This window comes from Triticum urartu, chromosome 2 (genome assembly GCF_003073215.2).
Source record: "Triticum urartu cultivar G1812 chromosome 2, Tu2.1, whole genome shotgun sequence".
NCBI lineage: Eukaryota > Viridiplantae > Streptophyta > Magnoliopsida > Poales > Poaceae > Triticum > Triticum urartu.
The window spans coordinates 670942056-670966019 of record NC_053023.1 but is presented as its reverse complement, the minus strand read 5'-3'; the positions used below and the strand labels follow the sequence as shown (position 1 = coordinate 670966019).

Genomic DNA, 23964 nt, shown 5'->3' with positions numbered 1-23964 from the left:
CATCGGCTTCCCGTTCCCGTGTGCACGCACATCACCCCTCCTTCCCCCCGTCCACAGAAAAATAATCCGGACATCGCTCTCGCCCTCCTGTGCCCCCTGATCTCGTCTGCCCTCACATACTTCTTTATTGTCCTCTTTGGAAGCCAACTCAAGTTACCCATCCATCCATCTCCATTTCGATCTGCTTCTAGCCTCGCTTGCTTGGTGTAAAGAAAAGATAGTTCCCTTTTTCCTTGGCCGCTACTAGCTGCCTAGCTAGCTAGGAGGAGTAGCCGGTTAGCCCATCATCCCTCTCACATCACATCCTGCTTCCCCTCCACCCTACCTCCTTTTCTGCAGCCCCCGCCCGCAAATAACACCAAATAAACTTGCTAGCTTGCTGCTTGCTGCTCGCTTGAATGATTGCTACCTTCATTCTCCAAGCAGATCGGGCCAGCCCGCGTCTCCAGCGACACCTATATCATAGTATATAGCTAGCTCAATCGGCTTGCCACGATTCGGTCGATCCTTGGTGTGGAAGAGCATGCTAGGAAATTATTGAGCGGTTGGCGGTGAAGCTCTTGAAGCTCTTGCTCTTGCTTGCTTGCTTGCGGCGAGCATCCACTATAGAGGAAGAGAGATCGGCGGGCCGCGCAAGGAGTAGAGAACCCTAGCTAGCTTGCGCGCTCGCCAGCCATGTGCGACTACTTCCTCCAGAGGATGGAGGGCGACCAGGCCGGCGGCGGGGACCTCACAGACATCGTGCGGGCCGGCGGCGCCATGCCGGGCAATAACGACGGCGACGGCACCAGCCTCCCGTCCACGGCCGCCGAGTGGCAGCTGCAGCCCGCGGACCAGCCGATGCTGTTCCCGCCTGCGCCGCCGTCGGCGTCACCGGGGACCGGCGGCGACGTCTTCGGCGACCCTTTCGCGGGGCTCGGGGACCCGTTCAGCAGCGACTATTCGTCGGGCGGCCCCGAATTCCTGGAAGGCATGCCGGATGCCATGGCCAAAATCGGCTTCGAAGCGGGCCCCGGCGGCGGCGTCAACGGTTGCGTAGGAGGCGGAGGCGGAGGCGGAGGCGGAGGCGGAGGCGGTGGCCAGATGTTCGACATGAGCAGGAAGCCGCTCTTGCCGAGGGGGATGCAGATGATGCCGGCGGGAATCGGTGGTGGGATGGGGCCGAGGCTGATGCAGTCGTCGCTGTCGCCCATAGCGATACGCCCGTACCCGGCCATGACCGCGGGCGACATGGTGAAGCTCGGCATCACGCCCGGGCAGGCGGCCGGGTGCGCCATCGACGCCGCTATCGGCGGCATGCAGATGTCGTCGCCGCGCAACAACAACAGCGGGATCAAGCGCAGGTTGGAACCCGGCAATACATATCGCCACCGGATAGAGCTAGATCTGGACCGATCCAAGCTAGAAATCATCGTCGCGTTGCATGCATACCTGCATACAGTAGTAGTAGATTTCGAAGGGAAATTTCTTCGCGCGCTCGCCCTTTTTTTCTTCTGCTCTTTAATTCGCCCTTCTTCTTTCCGTGTTCTTCACTTCACCATGAAGAGATCATTAGAGCGAGGTGAGGAAGTTCCGAGGATTTCTCGGGATGTGACCAGAATTAATCGGCAAGATTGTGAGTAGTGCCTGGAGCTCGAAGTTTTAGGCACAAGAGTCTCCGTAGCCACATGGTGATAGTGATGGTGATCGGCGCGAATATTTCTGAATTGCCAAGCAATGCCTCTGTGCGATCGAGGTCATGTCATGTGCATCTAGACCTAGCCACTTTTCTGTACCTCACGGCCGAGAAGCTCGGCTTTTGAAACCCTAAGCAATCGCGCTAGTGTGCTTTTTAGTTGGCTGCAAAGTTTTCATTAGATTTACTAGTATTTACTTACTTTGAAATGTCTTCTAATTTTTGTTTGTTTTGAAATGTCTGTATTTACTTGTAGTGATGCAACATCGCGTGTTCTTATTAACTTTTGATATCTATTTATGATCGCTTTGGGTTTTTTTTCCTCGCCTATACGCATAGCTTTGGTCTTATATGACTTTGCTATTTGTCGGTGTTTTTTTGTGTGTGTGTGTTGGTGTTGGCTATGTGCATCCTAACTATATGCAGAGGCCGGGTGTGTGCTCATCCTGTTTGCATCTCTTGATGCTTCATTTTGAGTCAATAAAATTCATCCTTTATCGAAAAAACTTGTAGTGATGCAACATTGCGTGTTCTTATTAACTTTTGATATCTATTTTGTGGTGTTTGTTGTGATATTTATCCCGTTTGTTGTGATATTTCTATCTATGTAATCAGTGATAACTTGCCCCATTGGTCTATGTGCACAGAAAGAACCAGGCAAGGAAGGTGGTGTGCATTCCGGCACCGACAACGGCGGGTTCAAGACCAACCGGGGAGGTGGTTCCTTCTGATCTCTGGGCATGGAGGAAGTACGGCCAGAAGCCTATTAAGGGCTCTCCTCACCCAAGGTATGTACATATACTACATGAATTACTAATTAATTAACAAAATAATTTGGTTATATTGGATCGATGCATAAGCATGGTGCTTCTAGGCATTACAAGTCGTTGACATATTTTCATCTAATTAAAAAAACATTTCTAGCATTGCATCGAAGTTCGGGTGCTTAATTGAGGATGAAGCTTCTGATGTGATAAGAATAAATAATCTTGGTTACACGCATGGTCCAACATTATATAATTCCTCAGCTCCATATTGTGTCTGCATGATCGATGCATGAACTCGCGCGCTGAAATTAATTGGAAGATAAACAAATGGGTACCTATCTAGCTAGAAAATCAACCCTCGGTCATGCATATATAGTTCCCCCTTCTTTAGAAATGTCATTTTGGGGGTGCACACATCACAGATAACAGAGAAATAATTTGTGCCATTGTATCTACCAAGATAGATGTAGTTGAATATGAGTGATATTCACTTATTCTTGTTTGGCACATATAATTTAAGCATGCCATGCCACTTTGAATAGAAATGAAAATTCTTTCTACTTCGATTTTCAATAACAAGTGGCCCACCACTGGCTAGATTGAGTTTAAGGCCTCCTTGCAAATTCTCATACATGTGATATACTCATCTTTCGTAAATAATTAATACCAATTTTAAGGAGCTGTCATAAATCTACAAACAGTTTAGGTCTCAATCGACTGAGGTTTTCTTATATTAAGTATCAGCCAATTCAAAAGCCGGAAAGGTGTGGTGCCTAAAACTATTGAAAACAGCATCCAAAATTTCTGAACTTTTGTGACATCAAACATGATCAAATTTATGAAGTGCTTGCAAAATTTCATCAACAAATAATATTCGAGGAGCTCTCGACAAAAAGGCAAAATCACTGCTCAAATAGTGCACAAAACATTGGACTGTGATTTTTTTTTCCTGTCGAGAGTTCCTCGAATGTTTTTTGTTGACGAAATTTTGCAAGCCCTCATACATTTGATGATGTTTGATGTCGCAAAATTTTGGAATTTTGGATTTTGTTTCATAGTGTTTTTCCAATGTGCCGTGCACCTGGGAGTAGAAAAACCACTCTAAAAGAAAGTGCATTTTTCCCTGAACAAGTTGCACTTTTCCTAATCGATTAAAACAAAAGAAAATTAAGATTAGACAGACCCATTCACAAAGGCATCAAATTTTAGTTTACATTTCATTCGTATTTTTACATAAGCACATATAAAAAAAGAATCTGGCCTTTTTTAGCCCAAATTTTTGTAATGCCCAGGAGATTTTGGTAGCTAGCAGACAGCACGCAGCATTGTTACTACATTTGCTTATGAAAAACCAGACACTAGTACTACACGGAGTGGACTTACTACGTACATTCTGGCTTAGCAAAATAAAGTTGGCGCAGGCGCACAGCACTAGTTAAGGAGGCCTAGTGTTAGTACATGCAGTACTGCTATACAATATCTAAAGTTCTGAAGCAAATGATGAAGGTACATGATGAGACGATCGAGTCTAACCAAAGTTCTTGTTGATTTCAATGAATAGAGGGTACTACAGATGCAGCAGCTCGAAAGGGTGTTCAGCACGAAAGCAGGTGGAGCGCAGCAGGACTGACCCCAACATGCTTGTCATCACCTACACCTCCGAGCACAACCACCCATGGCCGACCCAGCGCAACGCGCTCGCCGGCTCCACCCGTTCTCACCACGGCAAGAACGGCGGTGGTGGCGGCAGCGGCTCAGGTTCCAAGAGCTCGCACAACGAAAAGCAGCCACAGAATCAAAACGTCAAGGAGGAGAGAAAGGATCACCGGGCCGCAGCGACAACGACGGCGACGACGACCACCAGCACAGTCACTACCACGACCAGCACTTCTCCCGTGGTCGTGAAGGAGGAGACGTTGGCTGGATCATCGTCGGAAGCGCAGGCGAGAGACCAGAGAGCCATGGACACTGTGGCAGGAGTACTGCATCAGGTCGACCACCGTGAGCTCATGGACCACGTGTTCAGCGAGAGCTACAGGCCTATGATACCGGGGTCCGGCCAGCACCACGAGGACTTCTTTGCTGACTTCGCCGACCTCGCCGAGCTGGAGTCAGACCCCATGAGTCTCATCTTCTCCAAGGAGTACATGGAAGCCAGGCCAAGCGGTGGTGCCGGCGATCATGGTGGCCAGGAGAAGGCGGTGGCCAAGGAGCTGGATCCGTTCGACATGCTAGATTGGTCCACTACTTCTAGCACCGCAGGGAGCACGTTTGAGCAAGGGAAGAGAGGCTAAATTACTTGAGGCAGGGTTTACGCATACGGTTACACACACATGAGATCTCCAGCTAAATAACCTTGAAGATTAACTACCACAAGGTCAGCAAGGAAGAAAGATGAGACTTGTTTTTCTTCTACTTTGTTACTTTTCTTATGTTTGTTCTCTGCTTCTTCTTATTATTGCTTGTGAGAGAGATTGATTTTTTGTTCAAAGTCTAGGATATGAACGGCCTTAGGTTTGTGCCAACTTGTACTTATGCATGCGATGAGGATCATCTATCTCTCGATACTGTCCTCTTCATCTGCGCTTGTGTGTGTTTCTAGCTAAGAGTGTCGTTTATTATGGTTATATATCTAACAGAACAAGTAGTATGTACTATTTAACGATGTTGAAAGTGTTTGGACAAGAGGAGAGATCAATGTGGGCCGTGATGAGTGTGATAGATGGATGAGTAGGAGACCCACGCCCTCGGAGGGGATGTGAGCATGACAGAAAGAAATCTGGGGCATGCGCTAGCGTTGCAACGGAAGCGCTATGCGGCTATGCCATTTAGGTGTGCACCACCATGACCACAGGTAAAAAGCAACTCTCTCTCTCTCTCTCTCTCTCTCTCTCTCTCTCACTCCAGCTCAGATGGCAGAACAGTACATGTCTCGCGCGCCGATGAGAATCTGAATCAAAATAGGGGAGGGAACACTAGCTGGCCTCTTGCTTGCAAGATGAGGGCATATGTTGGATTCGCTAGCTCGACTGGAACGGTAGTACATATTTTTGTCTCTGCGCTGCGCCAAAGAAAAAGTACTGCATTTACTTCCTCTGTTCTCCTGAATTGTACATATGTATATAGTACTCTCCACTCATCACGGGCGCGCGCGTACCGGCAGTGCGTATGCATACGTCGTACATGCATAATATATCAGTACATGTGATATGATACTTAAAACTACTGGTGCAGGAGTATACTACGTACATAAACTAGCACCTGCATATGCCCTAGCTTGCTGGCTGCATTCTCGCATCAACATACGTGTACTGTGCGCATATGCATGGGCATGCAGGGAGTATGTGTGCACTTTGGTACAGGGTGCTTATGTAGCACATACTATATCTAACCGGCTTTCATTTGCCCCACAGGATTAATACCTTTCCGCATCCATCTATAGTGCTGCACAAGTTTGTAGGGACACTGGTTTTGAATACGTGCCCTGCTCATCGGCTCATCCTTGTGTTCACAGTTGATATCTGAATGCTTTGCGTGTAGAAAGCGAGAAAGATACCAGTGCATGACTGTCTGTTGTGGACTGGTGACCATGTGCCATGTCTCTCGAAGTACAAGTTCATCGCCCAACTTTTTTCATGTTTTAGATTTTGGATAAAGTAGGCCGTGCAAGCAACTTGATAAGGTACTCCCTCCATTCGGATGAAATAAGGCGTATTTCGTTTTGTTAAGACAAGAATTTGACCAATAATTACTTTTTAATATTTGATTTATGTGATACAAAATCACTACATAAGAAAGTGCTTTTAAATACGAATCTAGTGATTCATGCCATATATCTTTGTATTTATGGCGTAATTGGTCAAATGCATGTCTTAACGAAACAAATATGCCTTACTTTTAGGAATGGGGCTAGTATTACAAGTTTACAACCAAGAGATCTCGAGTTGGAGATAAATAAATGCACCTTGTATCAAATCCATGTCTTCACAAGATTATTTTTTATTGAAAAGGAGGTTAAACCTTTGCATCTGCATTATTGTGATCCACACAACCATTTTTGTTAGAGCATCTCCAATCGTTCGGCCCCCCAGGGCGCCGAAAAAGAGCCGCCTGGGGGCGAGCCAGCGCTAGATTGGCGCATGGGGGTGACTTTGTTCCCAATCGTCGGCCCATAGGTCGCTCCGGGTTCGGCGATGTTCCGTACAAATATATGAAAACTCGGCGATTTTGGCACAAACTCGGCGAAACTTCATTGAAATTTGTACAAAAAACATGAAAACGTGTGAACTACGCATAAACTACGCCAAACTACGTCTAGCCGCCGCCGCTGTCGCCGTCTACATGCCGAAAAGCCTGTGGAAGCAGGTGTAGTCTCCGTCGTCGCCATCATCGTCGTCGTTGTCGTTGTCGCGTGCCTCGCCTGTGCCGCCGCCGTCCCTGCTCTTAATTACTGAGAGAAGTACAGAACAAAGGTAACCACGTTGATGCCTTCTCACCCACCCAGGTTTAAGACATGGTACTTGTAATTTGGGTTTGTTGCACCAATTATACTATGGTGGGGAGGGGTTGGTGCCTAGCCACCCACCCAGATTCAAGGCATGGTACTTACAATTTGGGTCTGTTGCAACAATTATATTGTAGGAGATTGATGTCTTCCCACCCACTCAGGTTCAAGGCATGGTACTTGCAATTTGGGTTTGTTGCACCAATTATACTGTAGAGGTTCCCTTACAATCTTTCTATCAAAAAAGAAAGGTAACCACGGCTGAACCATTACAAGACATGAAATAAAGACCTACAACTAAGATATATGTATATGTATAAATTACATTCTAGAACCATCGAATAAATCAAGAATTATGCATGCACCTTTCAAAGTCGCAAAAAAATGCACATTAATTCATCTGCTTCCAACCGTCCTGATAGGATTTCCTTTCATCCTACTTAGGCCAACTCTAGCCGATCTCCTATAAAATAGAGGAGGATCTGGCCGAGTAAAGTTTACTGGAGTATATTTACTTCACTAACGTTTGGCCGGACCTAGCCGATCCATTAAATATAATAGAGTATAATTTTGTTTTTTTAACTTATGCAATTCTAGTTTACATTGTAGCCACATATTAGCACACATATAGAAACTAAACATAAATATGAAGGTTCAAGAAATCACGAATATAGCTTACAAACCGGATTTAGAATTTATTAACCGAATTATTCAAATTTAAACACACCAAATGGTTCAAATGTAGCAAATAACATGTACAACCACAACTAGTAAGTGCTATGAAGTTGCCAGTGATGCTCAATAGATCTTCTTGGAGTTGGGTATGAACTTGTCAGTTTTCGATCATGCGATGCCCTTCAAGGAATGCCTAGATCTTATTTGGATCGTACTCTGGCTCAACAGGAGTCCTATTAGTGATGCATCGAAAGTTCTCGGGCATATCTCTCTCATCTTCAATGATCATGTTATGCAATATGATGATACAAGTCATGCTTTGCCATAGAACCTTGGAGCTCTAGTACTCGGCAGGGCCATGAACAATTGTAAAGCACTTTTGAAGCACACCGAAGGCTCTCTCCACATCTTTCCCAGCCGCTTCTTGACATTGGGAAAAGTGAAATATTTTTGTTACCTTTTGGAGCAGAATTGTTTAACTATGTGGCCCATGGGGGATAGATGTCATCCGGAAGGTAGTAACCCATTGAGTAGTTGTGCTCATTGACTGAATAGTTGCAAGGAGGAGCATCTCCTATAAGAAGCCTAGCAAACAGTGGTGATCTCGACGGCACATTCAAGTCATTGTGAGAGCTAGGGAAACTAAATAATGAATGCCATATCCAAAGATCCTTCATTGCAACTGCCTCAAGAATGATCGTTGGATTGCTGCAATGGCCTTTGTACTGACCTTTCCACCCTGCAGGACAGTTCTTCCAGGTCTAGTGCATATAATCAAGTGACCCAAGCATCCCTGGCTATCCTCTTAAATCACCCTCTGCCATTGGACTCTAGGTGTCTTCCGCGTTGGAAGCCCTCAAATACTCTGGTCCAAAAAACATTCATAACCGCTTTAGTGAACCTTCGAATGGCCTCCAAGATTGTGTCTTCACCAATGCGAACATAGTCATCTAATGCATTGGCCAAACACCCATATGCCAAAACTCACCTAGGAAAATCGTCGAATACTTGCCAGGTGGTGGTGGTGGACCAACCGGCGATGTTTAGGCCAAACCAGCAGGGGGTGACGGGTGGGAATGACCTGCAATGGTGCATAACCACGGTCAGATGCGGCAGCCGCCAATGAGGAAAAAGATTCGAGAGCAATCCAACGAATCAGTTAAGGCGACGACGGTGATTCACCCTGATTCCGGCGACAACGACGGCCGGAGAACAACGGCGAGGGCCAAAGGAGGCTACGAGGTAGCGGCAGGGGCGGCGGACCGTCGTCGGGAGGTGCGCTGGCGAAGAGGCAGTGGGTGTGGGAAGGCGCGTGAGAGGTAAGAAAATTTACTCCAGCGGCCGCAGCCGAACATATTTAGGCGCCAGATAGGAGCTGGAGTGTTTTTTACTCCGTTATCTGGTTTAGGGGATCAGCTACGTGCCGACCTTTTAGGGGTCGGCTAGAGTTGGCCTTAGCGTCTTTGATTCATAGGAATAGTGGAGGAAAATGTAGGAATACAAAAGTATCCTATAGTAACACTATTAATCCATTTGATTCAAATGAGTGGGTTGTAGGAAAAATGGAGGAACTTTCCTTTGATTTGGGTTTCATGGAAAAAACAAAGGAATTTGACAATCCACTCAAGCCTCTTTTTTAGTTTCCTGTGTACAAAGAACAAGGCAATGACCATAAGAAATGCAATACCAACAAATCTTACTTTTGCATGTGTTATAGTCTTACCAACATGTGGTTAGATGGTTTGGAGCACAGAGGTATCTCCAGTCCACGAGAGTTCATGATTGTGCTCGCATTTTCCTGGATTTATTTCAGGTCTTCCGACGATGTGCGTCCACTAGGAGATGTTCCTGTCGAATACGAATGCGTGTGTGGCAACTTTGTTAATCTCAAGATGATGTGCCGATTCAGTCTGTCAGAGGTGCTCATAGGGGTAGGATATGTGTGTGTGTGTTTGTTCGTAGGGATGAATGTATGTGTATATGTATGAGCGCCTGCGTCTATATTGTGTTAAAGAAAGTCTTAATTTGACTATGTATTTTTGCATTCTTGTGTCTTTTATACATGCGACTCAAACACACAATTCTGTTAATTCGTGTTATTTTACAATCCTTTGGTTTTGCACATGCAGTTCTATCTTATTCATGTGCTTTCACTATTCCTGTATATTTGAAATCATGTGAATCAAAGAGGTCTTAGAGATCACCAATAAGTGCATATAAATATATATTATCCTTCCTAGTTATATCTTGATTTTAATTTCCAATGAAAATTCATTACACCCTTCTCAAATTAAGGTCATTTTGGCGGACATGACATAGGTGCCTATTTCATTTTATTTTTACAAATTTTCACACAAATTATAATAGTCTTATGGGCACGTCCATTTTCTTGAGAAAACTTAAAAAGAAAAATTAAATTAGGAGCAGTATAAAAAAATAAAAATAAAAACTTGGAGAACATATGAGTTGTTAAGAAAGGTATAAAAATAATAATATAATTCATAAATAAATAGTATAAAAAATCATAAAAGTAAGAACAACAAAGAACTGAACACATAGAGAAATAAAAAAACAATCTTAGAAAACAAATGAGTCTAGATATGTCCTTATATACATTTTTTATTTTCCACATTATATTTCCTACTTTTTACCCTTTTACCGATGTTTGAACGATATTAACAAGTTAAGATCTCCCCTACATGTTAAGATCATCACAATTTCTAGAATAATGTCACATTTCATCATTTTTTTTGTTAATTTCTTGTTCTAAAGTATTATTTATATATTTACCCAAAACGGAATGTTGATGACACAACTATTTTGTGCATGGAACATTATATCATGAAAAAAAATGATTGGAACCTATAGGAAATTCGCCCAGGGTTTCGTAGATGGGCTAAAGTAAGTTGTTTTTGGATATGGAGCTTCTGACTAGTATTGAAGTTTGATGTTAAGTAGTGAACTCACGGGATAATTGAGGGGGTAACGTTGCCTTGTATATCTTTCACCGATCTCTCACAACCCTAACACCCATTCTACCAAAAATGTGTCTTCGCATACTCCAATACCAATCTTATCATTCTCATCATCATGAATTACCATTGCCCACCACCACAACCAAACTTCTCACCCTGGCCTGATGCTGGTCCGACCCTCCTCTTACATCACGACGATGGTGCCTCCGCCTCCTCTATCACACCATGGTAAACCCTCCTTATCGCCACCTTGATCTACTGATTCTTTGTTGACTTGCTAACCGTTGCCCACTAGCCCGGCTTCCTCGCCACCTCGCAACACTAGTTGGCAACCGGGTTAGGTTTCAATATTGTCCACCTCTCTTCATTGGTTCGGACATTTAAATGGGCTGACTGGAGCGTGAATTTGATATTGTTTCAAAGATATAAGAGGTCTCATGTTCCAAACCTGACCAACGCATTAGTTAATTAAAATAGTTGCAGCCTACATAGTTTCACGGCTAAAGCAAATGAACAGGAGATATCTGCGAATGCATGAGAAAAAAAAGGTTATATTCTGGATAATAACAAGATAATGCGCTACTAATGGACAGAGCATCGCATTAATCATTTGAAAGAATCTCACTCGATCTGGACATCTGGCGCATTGCATCAAGTCAAGTCATATGGGATGTTAGGTGACAAGCTACTACCGTACTGTCGATCATAATCCTGCTGCTTGTTGGATTAATGCCCTGCGCCCCGCGTGCAACAGCACTACAGCAGCACAGCGCGCAGCATCTGCATCTGAGGATCCGTCATCCGGTGTCAACATCTCGCCCGCTTCATCAAGATCGGACGGCGCCAGCCAGCCGATCAAATACAGTGATCGCCCCCGGCCGTCCCGGGGCGGCCTACCCACACCGGTGTCCGTGCCGCCATTGCCGTGGGTGGAGCTTCTGTAGCAGCACGCGATTCGAGTAACAACAGCCGCAATGGTGTACGTGGGAGTGTGATTGAGCTCTGATGGATCAAATAATTTGGCATTTACGCGCGCTGGGGCATACCCTGTCCGCGTCCGATAACCACCGCTACGCACACTCACTAGTGACCCGGTACGCTCGTCATCCTCATGGATCTCGCCCCAGTGACCCAGTCACACACAGCGGCTACACGCGAGATCAGCAGTGGCTTGTGTACGTCGGGCACTGCTACGTACGCACAGCCACTCAGCCAGCTGCATCCTCAATTGATGCCAAGAATTGAATGGACTCGCCGAGCAACAGGGCGCCGGCACGGATGTTCAGGACGCATGCATGCACCCGCATGCATGTCTCATGCCTGCATGATGGCATTTGCAGAGAGGCTTTTGCAGCGGGTCGCGAGAACAACAAAATTTAAGGGCCCTGGGCCTGCGAGGAGAGCCCACACCGCAGGCGGCATTTTTGTTTTTCTGGCAGCATCTCTAACGTGATGGTGTCCCTTTTCCTACTGGTCGAGTGCTGCTACTTCTTTTTGCCAGCGAGCATGATTTAATCGCTGATGCCAAATGTTTGTTCTTTTCCTATTCGTGCGGTGCGTGTGGAATCGATCGGGGAGACAAAATTATTGATGGGAGGGAAGCTGAAACAGAGAGACAATATAATACTTGTTCTTTTACATACACGGCCCGTGTGTTCCCTAAAGACCAAATGGTAGATCAGGCCTCTCACAGTTGAGGGGGAACCGGGGAGGCCCAGTGAAGATATACGCATAATAAAAGAATTGAAGCCCACTGGCCCAGTGTCTACCAACTGACTGACTGCGCGTTATGCTCCGTTATGTACGTACTCTAGACTTTTTCTCAAAAAAATAAAAACACACGTAGTCTAGACGGTAATTTCTCCTACCAAATGTTTTTCTTTTCCTATTCGTGTGGTGTGGGAGACAAAAATATTAATGTGAGGGAAGCAGGAGAGAGACAATAAAATACTTGTTCTTTTCCACACACGGCCCGTGTGTTCCCTGAAGACCGAAGTAACAGTAGATCAGGCGTGCTGCAGCGAGTAGGGAATCGGGGAGGACCAGTGCACACGTAGGTACTCGCAGGCCCAGCGTCTACCAACTGTCGTCTGTGGGTTGTGATTTGCAGTTGAGCTAACAGGCTTTGTAGTCCATACATTTGGCTCGCATGTGATCTGTTGGTTCATTAACTTTCAAAATGTAGCTCTTGGATATACAAACTGCGAACGCTGTGATAAAAATATTTTGTTTGCTGATGATTCTCTAATACTGACGAGGGCCAATGCGCAAATTGCTATTTGTCTCCCTCCTAGACTTATATTGTGGGGCATCAGGACAACTAGTCAGTGTGGATAAATCGAGTATTTTCTTCAGCCCAAGTACAAAAGTGAATATGAAGGCTCAGGTTTGCTCCATACTCAATATCATGACGGAGGCTATTAATGATAAATACTTTTTTTGTGAAATAATGATAAATACTTGGGATTGCCTACCACCCTAGGTTTGGATAAAAGTGATAGTTTTAATACTTGAATGATCAGTTGATCGTGAGGCTCACAGGATGGAAAGAAAAAAGAGTTTGTCTTCAGGAGGTAAGGAAGTGATTCTTAAATCTGTTGCACATGCCATACCAAATTATGCGATGTCGGTCTTTAAAATTTCTAAGAAAATTTGCAAAGGAATCACGGATGCGAAATCTCGTTTTTGGTGGGGTGATGATGCATCACACAAAAGAATGCATTGGTTTGCATGGTGGAAAGTGTGTATACCTAAGAAAAAAAGGAGGTATGGGTTTCCGGGATATTCATTGTTTTAACCTTGCACTGCTAGCAAAACAGGCATGGCGCCTCATTGATAACCCTGACTCCTTGTGTGCATTAATTCTCGAAGCAAAATATTATCCTGAGGATGATCTTATGAATGTTCAGTTGAAAAAGAAGGCTTCTTATACATGGCAGAGCATAATGGCTAAAGTTGATACTGTGACGCCCCAAGACCGGAGATTCAGGTGCCTTCCAGGGTTTCCGGGTTTCGTCGTGTGAGTTGTTTGGTTCTTTACATTCAGCATTGCATCGTGTCATCATACCATCATGTCATTTTTCTTTTTCTTAACTCAAATAAATAAATCGTATGGATCTTCGGTCCATTTAAATCGAGGGATATTCACAATGGTGATTTCTCTTTAGAACATATACTCCCATTATTATTAGGGAGCTATAATCAATATTCCATTCTTATGGAATCAACCAAACACAATTACATCTTTCTCTTGCCACCAAATCCCCCATCAAGTTGAAACCCTATCACTAGCTTCTTTCTTTCAAATTCAACCATCCATTGCAGGTGACATTTTTCTATCGCATAAAAATGTTCACCTTTTCTCTATAAATCATACCCCATGCATACCACCTCCGTGTCAAATTTTATCTCTTTTGGGTTTGGTTTGGTGGGGTTCAAAAATGGTTCAGTTTGAAATTAATTCAAATTTGGATTATTTTTTCCTATCTCTAAAGTTTGCCAAAGCATTTTATTAAAATAGCCCACAATTCTAGGGTTCCACGGATAATTTTATCTCAGCTAAACTCTTCTCCTAACTCCCTGATCTTTTCTTGTAACTTCTGGTTATTATCTAAACAGAAAATGAGTTTAGAGGAGAGAGTAAGAGCTGCACCAGGGTGGCCCATCTTTTTTTTCCTAAGGCCCAGCCATTTCCCACCTAACCCTAGGCCCAGCCTCTCCCCTCACTACCCTCTCCCGATCGCATCTCCTCCTCGTTCCCTGCCGCCGCCAGCCTCCCTCGTCCTTCTCTCGATCGCATCGAGCCAGGAGAGCCCTGTGCTCGATCCTTCTCTCGCTCGCTGCCCACCTCCTGCTCGATCTCCCTCACTGCCTCGTCTCCTTCCCCTGCTCGTGCGCCAGAGAGGAGCGAGAGCCTCTCGCTCGATCCCGCACGCAGGAGCCGCACGCTCGATCCCCGTCTTCGGCAGCGCACGTCGCCGCCCCGCCACCCGCATGGCTCCAGTCTCGCCGCCAAGTCCCGCCTGCGCCCTCGGGACTCACCGGACCCCTTCCTCTACTCCCAGTCCACCGCGCCGCCCTAGGACTTCGTCAGCCTCCTGTCCTGACGCGGCCTGCTGCTGGCCTCGGCAAGGCCAGCGCCTCCTCCTCCTTGCCTCGTCCGTGCTGGAAGCGGCCTCCCATGCCCCAGCACCGTCACCTCCACCCCTGGACCCGCTGGTCCTCCTCGTCACTGAGCCGTGCGCCTTCTCCTCGCCCTGCCCCCATGTCCAGTGTGTGCGCCATCGCCTCCTTGCTGCTGCCCGCCTGAGGTCCTTTCGTCTCGCTGGGTTTTGGATTGGCAAGAACAACACGCCAAGACCCGTACCCGGACCGTCAAGCACCTTCTCCGAGGATTTTGCCAAGTACCATGACATGACGACCCTCGAACGCGTCAAGTACCACTACCGTCAAGTACCTCTTCGCAAGACCAAGTTCCTCTACGATATGTGTACGACTACCGACGCCGAAGAACCATGAACCAAAAACTTCAAGTTCAAGTATTGTCGCAAGAACGAGACCGGCGGGTCTGAACACCCCAAGTACCACGACAACCCCGAAGGGATTCGAGTTCGTCTAGTTCACTTTCGAAACGTGTACCACTACCGACGACTGAGACCCTGGATTCAACAAGTTCCTCACGGTGACCCTGAACATCTACGGGACATGCACGACTTCGAACCGTGTACCACGTCGAACTTGTACGGCTACACGACGAACCGCCAAAACCCTGAACGACTACCGTCGCCGAAGTCCGTGAGTACAACTACCTCCACAACGCGTCGTGTACGACTACCGTCGCTTGGGTTTTGACAAGACTCTGAGTACCACTACGTTTGCCATGTACAACTACACCAAGTCCGTACCGACAAGTGCCTTGAGAACGTCTGTACCTCTTCTGTCGCCGAGGACCGAAAGTACCACTACGTCCCATCGAACCCGAACCGTCTCGTTTGCATGCTTCGAAGGTATAACCCCGAGACGACGTCCATGAACGAATGATTGCGATGTTTGAGATGCTCGTGTTTGCACTGTGTCTAAATTGTCACTCGTTTCCTTGCCGCCAACTCGTGGGACACCCGGAATCCGGGATCACCCCACCATCTCTAGCATGTTCCGTACATCCGCACCCTTGCTTCCTTTGCACCGGTATCTCCGTGAGCTACCGGAACCGATATGGTTCCGTGGCAGCATTTTCGGATTCGTCGCCGTGGCCCTTTTTCTTTCCACCACACTGACAAATGTTTCATAATGCTCATGTCAACTTTTTCATAAAATTGCATAAACTTGCACATGTCATCCGCTTCATGATAAAAACATTTAAGATGGTTTAAATTGTTGTTTGCATTAATTTGCTAAATGTATATGGGGATTTACCAGAATTGTTGTTTGATATTTCCGGCCTCATTTAATATGCCTAACTATGTAGTTTACTTTTGTTTCACCTCTTTCCATGTTAACGAACATTTAATTTTGTTGAGTACCTAACCGGGAGTGAACTAAATAATTGATATGGTGTTCCATCAATATGCAACTCGTTGCATATTGGGCTCCACTTAACTTGTAGTTTTGTTTGTGCACTTTGCCATGCCATGCATATTTAAACCGGACATGCATCATACTTGGATGTGCATCATGCCATGATTATGTGATGGTTGTTTACTATGTTGTTTGCTTCTTTCCGGTGTTGCTTCTTTGGGTTAGTTCCGATAACGTCACGTTTGTGAGGATCCGTTCGACTATGTCCGTTTGTCTTCTTCATGGACTCGTTCTTCTTCCTTGCGGGATCTCAGGCAAGATGACCATACCCTCGAAATCACTTCTATCTTTTCTTGCTAGTTGCTCGCTCTATTGCTATGCCTATGCCGCGATACCTACCACTTGCTATCATGCCTCCCATATTGCCATGTCAAACCTCTAACCCACCTTGTCCTAGCAAACCGTTGTTTGGTTATATTACCGCTTTGCTCAACCCCTCTTATAGCGTTGATAGTTGCAGGTGAAGATGGAGTTTGTTTCATGTTGGAACATGGATATGTTGGGATATCACAATATCTCTTATTTTACTTAATGCATCTATACACTTGGTAAAGGGTGGAAGGCTCGACCTTATGCCTGGTGTTTTGTTCCACTCTTGTCGCCCTAGTTTCCGTCATACCGGTGTTATGTTCCTTGATTTTGCGTTCCTTATGCGGTTGGGTGTTATGGGAACCCCTTGACAGCATGCTTTGAATAAAACTCCTCCAGCAAGGCCCGACCTTGGTTTTACCATTTGCCTACCTACCACCATATACCTTTCCTTGGGTTTTGCAGACTCAAGGGTCATCTTATTTTAAACCCCCCCCCCCCCCGGGCCAGTGCTCCTCTGAGTGTTGGTCCGAACCGAGCTACCTGCGGGTCCACCTCGGGGGAACTTGAGGGTTGGTTTTACTCATAGCTAGTCTCATCCGGTGTTGCCCTGAGAACGAGATACGTGTGACTCCTATCGGGATTTGTCGGCACATCGGGTGGCTTTGCTGGTCTTGTTTTACCATTGTCGAAATGTCTTGTAACTGGGATTCCGTGCCTGATCGGGTCTTCCTGGGAGAAGGAATATCCTTTGTTGACCGTGAGAGTTTGTGATGGGCTAAGTTGGGACACCCCTGCAGGGTTTTGAACTTTCGAAAGCCGTGCCCGCGGTTATGGCACTAGTAGAAAAAGGGTCTAATGTGAGACACATTAGTGTGGGTTTGAAGTTGGCCCGGCACTAAAGGCACCATATGCATTAGTACCGGTTCGTTTTGAGCCTTTAGTACCGGTTCATGCCATGAACCGGTACTAAAGGGGTAGTGGCAGGCTGGCGTCAGGCCGGGTCCCCACGAGCCCCTTTATTACCGGTTTGTGACACAAACCGGTACTAAAGGTCTAACCTATAGTATCGGTTCGTGCCACGAACCTACACTAAAGGGGACAAGCCTTTAGTGTGGGTTCGTGCCATGAACCCACACTAAAGGGGGCAATTTTCAAACTCTACCCCCCTATCACCTTTTCAGTTTTGCAAAAAACCAAAAGAAAATTAAAAAAACTTCAAAAATTAAAATCCTTCGAGATGTAGTTATGTTACTACATCTAGTAGTTAGGGAAATTTAAAAATATAAATTTGGACATGTATTGCAAAAAAGTGTAATGAAAACGTAAAACGGTTATAACTTTTGCATACGATGTCGGGAAAAATGTATAATATATCAAAATGTAGGGAATTAAAATCCGCATCCGATTTCAACTGGGGGAACCCCGTTGAAGATTTTTAGAATCCTCAAATTCACAAAGGAAAAAAAGTTATGCTCAAATTTCAGTTTTTTGAATTTTTGGTCAAACTGTGGTCAAACTACTTATTCAATAAATATTAGTGTTACTAAATAATTATTCAATAATATTAGAGTTAATAAATAATGAGTTCAGTTTTTTTTTGAATTTTGGTCAAATCTGGTCAAACTGTGGTCAAACTATGGTCAAACTATGGTCAAACTACTTATTCGAGAAATATTAGTGTTACTAAATAATTATTGTATTTTAAAATAATAGTTTCAAGCTCAAACAGTGATACTTGTGACTTCGTACTCAAGCTAAACTCTTGAGGGTTAATAGGATTGACAGCTTACTATTGTCAGGAAAACAACAAGTGCTGACTTGGAGACTAGGGGGAATAGAACTCGGAAGTTAAGCGTGCTCAGGCTGGAGTAGTGAGAGGATGGGTGACCAGCCGGGAAGTTAGATGATTTGGAATTAGTGGTGTACACTTGACAAGTTATGAGGGGTGATTAGAGGCTAAATCGTCAAATAATTCAAAAAACTGAAATTCGAAAAAAAACAAAAAAATTCAAAAAATTGAAAACAAAATTTCAAATTTTTTTTACCAACCGGTACTAAAGGTTGCCTAGACCACGGCACGGGCTGGTGCCACGTGGTGGGCCTTTAGCACGGGTTCGTGTTGAACTGGCACTAAAGGGGGCGTACCTTTAGTGCCCACCCTTTAGTACCGGTTCCAGAACCGGTACTAAAGGTCCTTACGAACCCACACTAAAGGTCATATTTCTACTAGTGTGGGCGGATGGGAATTTGTTAATCTCCAGTTGTAGAGAACTTGACACTTAACTTAATTAAAATGCATCAACCGCGTGTGTAGCCGTGATGGTCTCTTCTCGGCGGAGTCCGGGAAGTGAACATAGTTTCATGTTATCCTTGAATGTAAGTAGTTTCAGGATCACTTCTTGATCACTTCTAGTTTGCGACCATGCTTTGCTTCTCTTCTCGCTCTCTTTTGCATAAGTTAGCCACCATATATGCTAGCGGGATCTACATGCGAAGCGGAGTACATAACTGCTTCGGAAGCAGCGAACGAATGAGTCTGGATGAAGGAGTTCATATCCGATCTAGGTGTCATACCTAATGCATCGGGTCCAATGAAAATCTTTTGTGACAATACTGGTGCAATTGCCTTGGCAAAGGAATCCAGATTTCACAAAAGGACCAAACACATCAAGAGACGCTTCAACTCCATCCGGGATCTAATCCAGGTGGGAGACATAGAGATTTGCAAGATACATACGAATCTGAATGTTGCAGACCCGTTGACTAAGCCTCTTCCACGAGCAAAACATGATCAGCACCAAAGCTCCATGGGTGTTAGATTCATTACAGTGTAATCTAGATTATTGACTCTAGTGCAAGTGGGAGACTGAAGGAAATATGCCCTAGAGGCAATAATAAAGTTATTATTTATTTCCTTATAATCATGATAAATGTTTATTATTCATGCTAGAATTGTATTAACCGGAAACATAATACATGTGTGAATACATAGACAAACAAATTGTCACTAGTATGCCTCTACTTGACTAGCTCGTTAATCAAAGATGGTTATGTTTCCTGACCATGAACAATGAGTTGTTATTTGATTAACGAGGTCACATCATTAGTTGAATGATCTGATTGACATGACCCATTCCATTAGCTTAGCACCCGATCGTTTAGTAGGTTGCTATTGCTTTCTTCATGACTTATACATGTTCCTATGACTATGAGATTATGCAACTCCCGTTTACCGGAGGAACACTTTGGGTGCTACCAAACGTCACAACGTAACTGGGTGATTATAAAGGAGCATTACAGGTGTCTCCAAAGGTAGATGTTGGGTTGGCGTATTTCGAGATTAGGATTTGTCACTCCGACTGTCGGAGAGGTATCTCTGGGCCCTCTCGGTAATACACATCACATAAGCCTTGCAAGCATTACAACTAATATGTTAGTTGTGAGATGATGTATTACGGAACGAGTAAAGAGACTTGCCGGTAACGAGATTGAACTAGGTATTAGATACCGACGATCGAATCTCGGGCAAGTAACATACCGATGACAAAGGGAACAACGTATGTTGTTATGCGGTCTGACCGATAAAGATCTTCGTAGAATATGTAGGAGCCAATATGGGCATCCAGGTCCCGCTATTGGTTATTGACCGGAGACGTGTCTCGGTCATGTCTACATTGTTCTCGAACCCATAGGGTCCGCACGCTTAAGGTTACGATGACAGTTACATTATGAGTTTATGCATTTTGATGTACCGAAGGTTGTTCGGAGTCCCGGATGTGATCACGGACATGAAGAGGAGTCTCGAAATGGTCAAGACGTAAAGATTAATATATTGGAAGCCTATGTTTGGACATCGGAAGTGTTCCAGGTGAAATCGGGATTTTACCGGGTTACCGGGAGGTTACCGGAACCCCCCGGGAGCCATATGGGCCTTCATGGGCCTTAGTGGAAAGGAGAAAGGGGCAGCCCAATGTGGCTGCGCCACTTCCCCCTCCCCTAGTCCTATTAGGACTAGGAGAAGGTGGCCGGCCCCCCTCTCTCTCTTTCCCCCCTTGGGGAATCCTAGTTGGAATAGGATTGGGGGGGAGTCCTACTCCCGGAAGGAGTAGGACTCCTCCTGCGCCCTCTCCCTTGGCCGGCGCCCCCCTCCCCCCTTGGCTCCTTTATATACTGAGGTAGAGGCACCCTAGAACACACAAGTTGATCCACGTGATCTATTCCTTAGCCGTGTGCGGTGCCCCCCTGCCACCATATACCTCGATAATACTGTAGCGGAGTTTAGGCGAAGCCCTGCTGCTGTAGTTCATCAAGATCGTCACCACGCCGTCATGCTGACGAAACTCTACCCCGACACTTTGCTGGATCGGAGTCCGGGGATCGTCATCGAGCTGAACGTGTGCTCGAACTCGGAGGTGCCGTAGTTTCGGTGCTTGATCGGTTGGATCGTGAAGACGTACGACTACTTCCTCTACGTCGTGTCATCGCTTCTGCAGTCGGTCTGCGTTGGGTACGTAGACAACACTCTACCCCTCGTTGCTATGCATCACATGATCTTGCGTGTGCGTAGGAATTTTTTTGAAATTGCTACGAAACCCAACAGTGGTATCAGAGCCTAGGTTATTTATATTGATGTTATATGCACGAGTAGAACACAAGTGAGTTGTGGACGATACAAGTCATACTGCCTACCAGCATGTCATACTTTGGTTCGGCGGTATTGTTGGACGAGACGACCCGGACCAACCTTACGCGTACGCTTACGCGAGACTGGTTCCCTCGACGTGCTTTGCACAGAGATGGCTTGCGGGCGACTGTCTCTCCAACTTTAGTTGAACCAAGTATGGCTACGCCCGGTCCTTGCGAAGGTTAAAACGGAGTCTATTTGACAAACTATCGTTGTGGTTTTGATGCGTAGGTGAGATTGGTTCTTACTTAAGCCCGTAGCAGCCACGTAAAACTTGCAACAACAAAGTAGAGGACGTCTAACTTGTTTTTGCAGGGCATGTTGTGATGTGATATGGTCAAGGCATGATGCTGAATTTTATTGTATGAGATGATCATGTTTTGTAACCGAGTTATCGGCAACTGGCAGGAGCCATATGGTTGTCGCTTTATTGTATGCAATGCAATCGCGATGTAATGCTTTACTTTATTACTAAACGGTAGTGATAGTCGTGGAAGCATAAGATTGGCGAGACGACAACGATGCTACGATGGAGATCAAGGTGTCGCGCCAGTGACGATGGTGATCATGACAGTGCTTCGGAGATGGAGATCACAAGCACAAGATGATGATGGCCATATCATATCACTTATATTGATTGCATGTGATGTTTATCTTTTTATGCATCTTATCTTGCTTTGATTGACGGTAGCATTATAAGATGATCTCTCACTAAATTATCAATAAGTGTTCTCCCTGAGTATGCACCGTTGCCAAAGTTCGTCGTGCCCAGACACCACGTGATGATCGGGTGTGATAAGCTCTACGTCCATCTACAACGGGTGCAAGCCAGTTTTGCACACGCAGAATACTCAGGTTAAACTTGACGAGCCTAGCATATGCAGATATGGCCTCGGAACACGGAGACCGAAAGGTCGAGCGTGAATCATATAGTAGATATGATCAACATAAACGATGTTCACCATTGAAAACTACTCCATCTCACGTGATGATCGGTTATGGTTTAGTCGATTTGGATCACGTAATCACTTAGAAGATTAGAGGGATGTCTATCTAAGTGGGAGTTCTTAAGTAATATGATTAATTGAACTTAAATTTATCATGAACTTAGTACCTGATAGTATCTTGCTTGTTTATGTTGATTGTAGATAGATGGCTCGTGCTGTTGTTCCGTTGAATTTTAATGCGTTCCTTGAGAAAGCAAAGTTGAAAGATGATGGTAGCAATTACACGGACTGGGTCCGTAACTTGAGGATTATCCTCAGTGCTGCACAGAAGAATTACATCCTGGAAGCACCGCTGGGTGCCAGGCCTGCTGCTGGAGCAACACCAGATGTTATGAACGTCTGGCAGAGCAAAGTTGATGACTACTCGATAGTTCAGTGTGCCATGCTTTACGGCTTAGAATCGGGACTTCAACGACGTTTTGAACGTCATGGAGCATATGAGATGTTCCAGGAGTTGAAGTTAATATTTCAAGCAAATGCCCGAATTGAGAGATATGAAGTCTCCAATAAGTTCTATAGCTGCAAGATGGAGGAGAACAGTTCTGTTAGTGAGCATATACTCAAAATGTCTGGGTATAATAATCACTTGATTCAATTAGGAGTTAATCTTCCGGATGATTGCGTCATTGACAGAATTCTCCAATCACTGCCACCAAGCTACAAGAGCTTCGTGATGAACTATAATATGCAAGGGATGAACAAGACTATTCCCGAGCTCTTCGCAATGCTGAAAGCTGCGGAGGTAGAAATCAAAAAGGAGCATCAAGTGTTGATGGTTAACAAAACCACTAGTTTCAAGAAAAAGGGCAAAGGGAAGAAGAAGGGGAACTTCAAGAAGAACGGCAAACAAGTTGCTGCTCAGGAGAAGAAACCCAAGTCTGGACCTAAGCCTGAAACTGAGTGCTTCTATTGCAAGCAGACTGGTCACTGGAAGCGGAACTGCCCCAAGTATTTGGCGGATAAGAAGGATGGCAAGGTGAACAAAGGTATATGTGATATACATGTTATTGATGTGTACCTTACTAGAGCTCGCAGTAGCACCTGGGTATTTGATACCGGTTCTGTTGCTAATATTTGCAACTCGAAACAGGGACTACGGAATAAGCGGGCACTGGCAAAGGACGAGGTGACGATGCGCGTGGGAAACGGTTCCAAAGTCTATGTGATCGCGGTCGGCACGCTACCTCTACATCTACCTTCGGGATTAATATTAGACCTAAATAATTGTTATTTGGTGCCAGCGTTGAGCATGAACATTATATCTGGATCTTGTTTAATGCGAGACGGTTATTCATTTAAATCAGAGAATAATGGTTGTTCTATTTATATGAGTAATATCTTTTATGGTCATGCACCCTTGAAGAGTGGTCTATTCTTATTGAATCTCGATAGTAGTAATACACATATTCATAATGTTGAAGCCAAAAGATGCAGAGTTGATAATGAAAGTGCAACTTATTTGTGGGACTGTCGTTTAGGTCATATCGGTATAAAGCGCATGAAGAAACTCCATACTGATGGACTTTTGGAACCACTTGATTATGAATCACTTGGTACTTGCGAACCGTGCCTCATGGGAAAGATGACTAAAACACCATTCTCCGGTACTATGGAGAGAGCAACAGATTTGTTGGAAATCATACATACCGATGTATGTGGTCCGATGAATATTGAGGCTCGTGGCGGATATAGTTATTTTCTCACCTTCACAAATGATTTAAGCAGATATGGGTATATCTACTTAATGAAACATAAGTCTGAAACATTTGAAAAGTTCAAAGAATTTCA

At 45.1% G+C, this 23964-nt stretch overlaps 1 protein-coding gene across 1 annotated transcript; it reads left to right on the top strand.

Annotated features, from left to right (window-relative positions):
• Window positions 1-281: 281 nt before the first annotated feature.
• Window positions 282-5021, top strand: LOC125539622. Its single transcript, XM_048703118.1, has 3 exons — window positions 282-1343; window positions 2323-2463; window positions 4004-5021. The coding sequence occupies exons 1-3, from the start codon at window positions 676-678 to the stop codon at window positions 4734-4736; spliced, it is 1542 nt and encodes a 513-aa protein (XP_048559075.1). The 5' UTR covers window positions 282-675; the 3' UTR covers window positions 4737-5021.
• Window positions 5022-23964: the final 18943 nt, after the last annotated feature.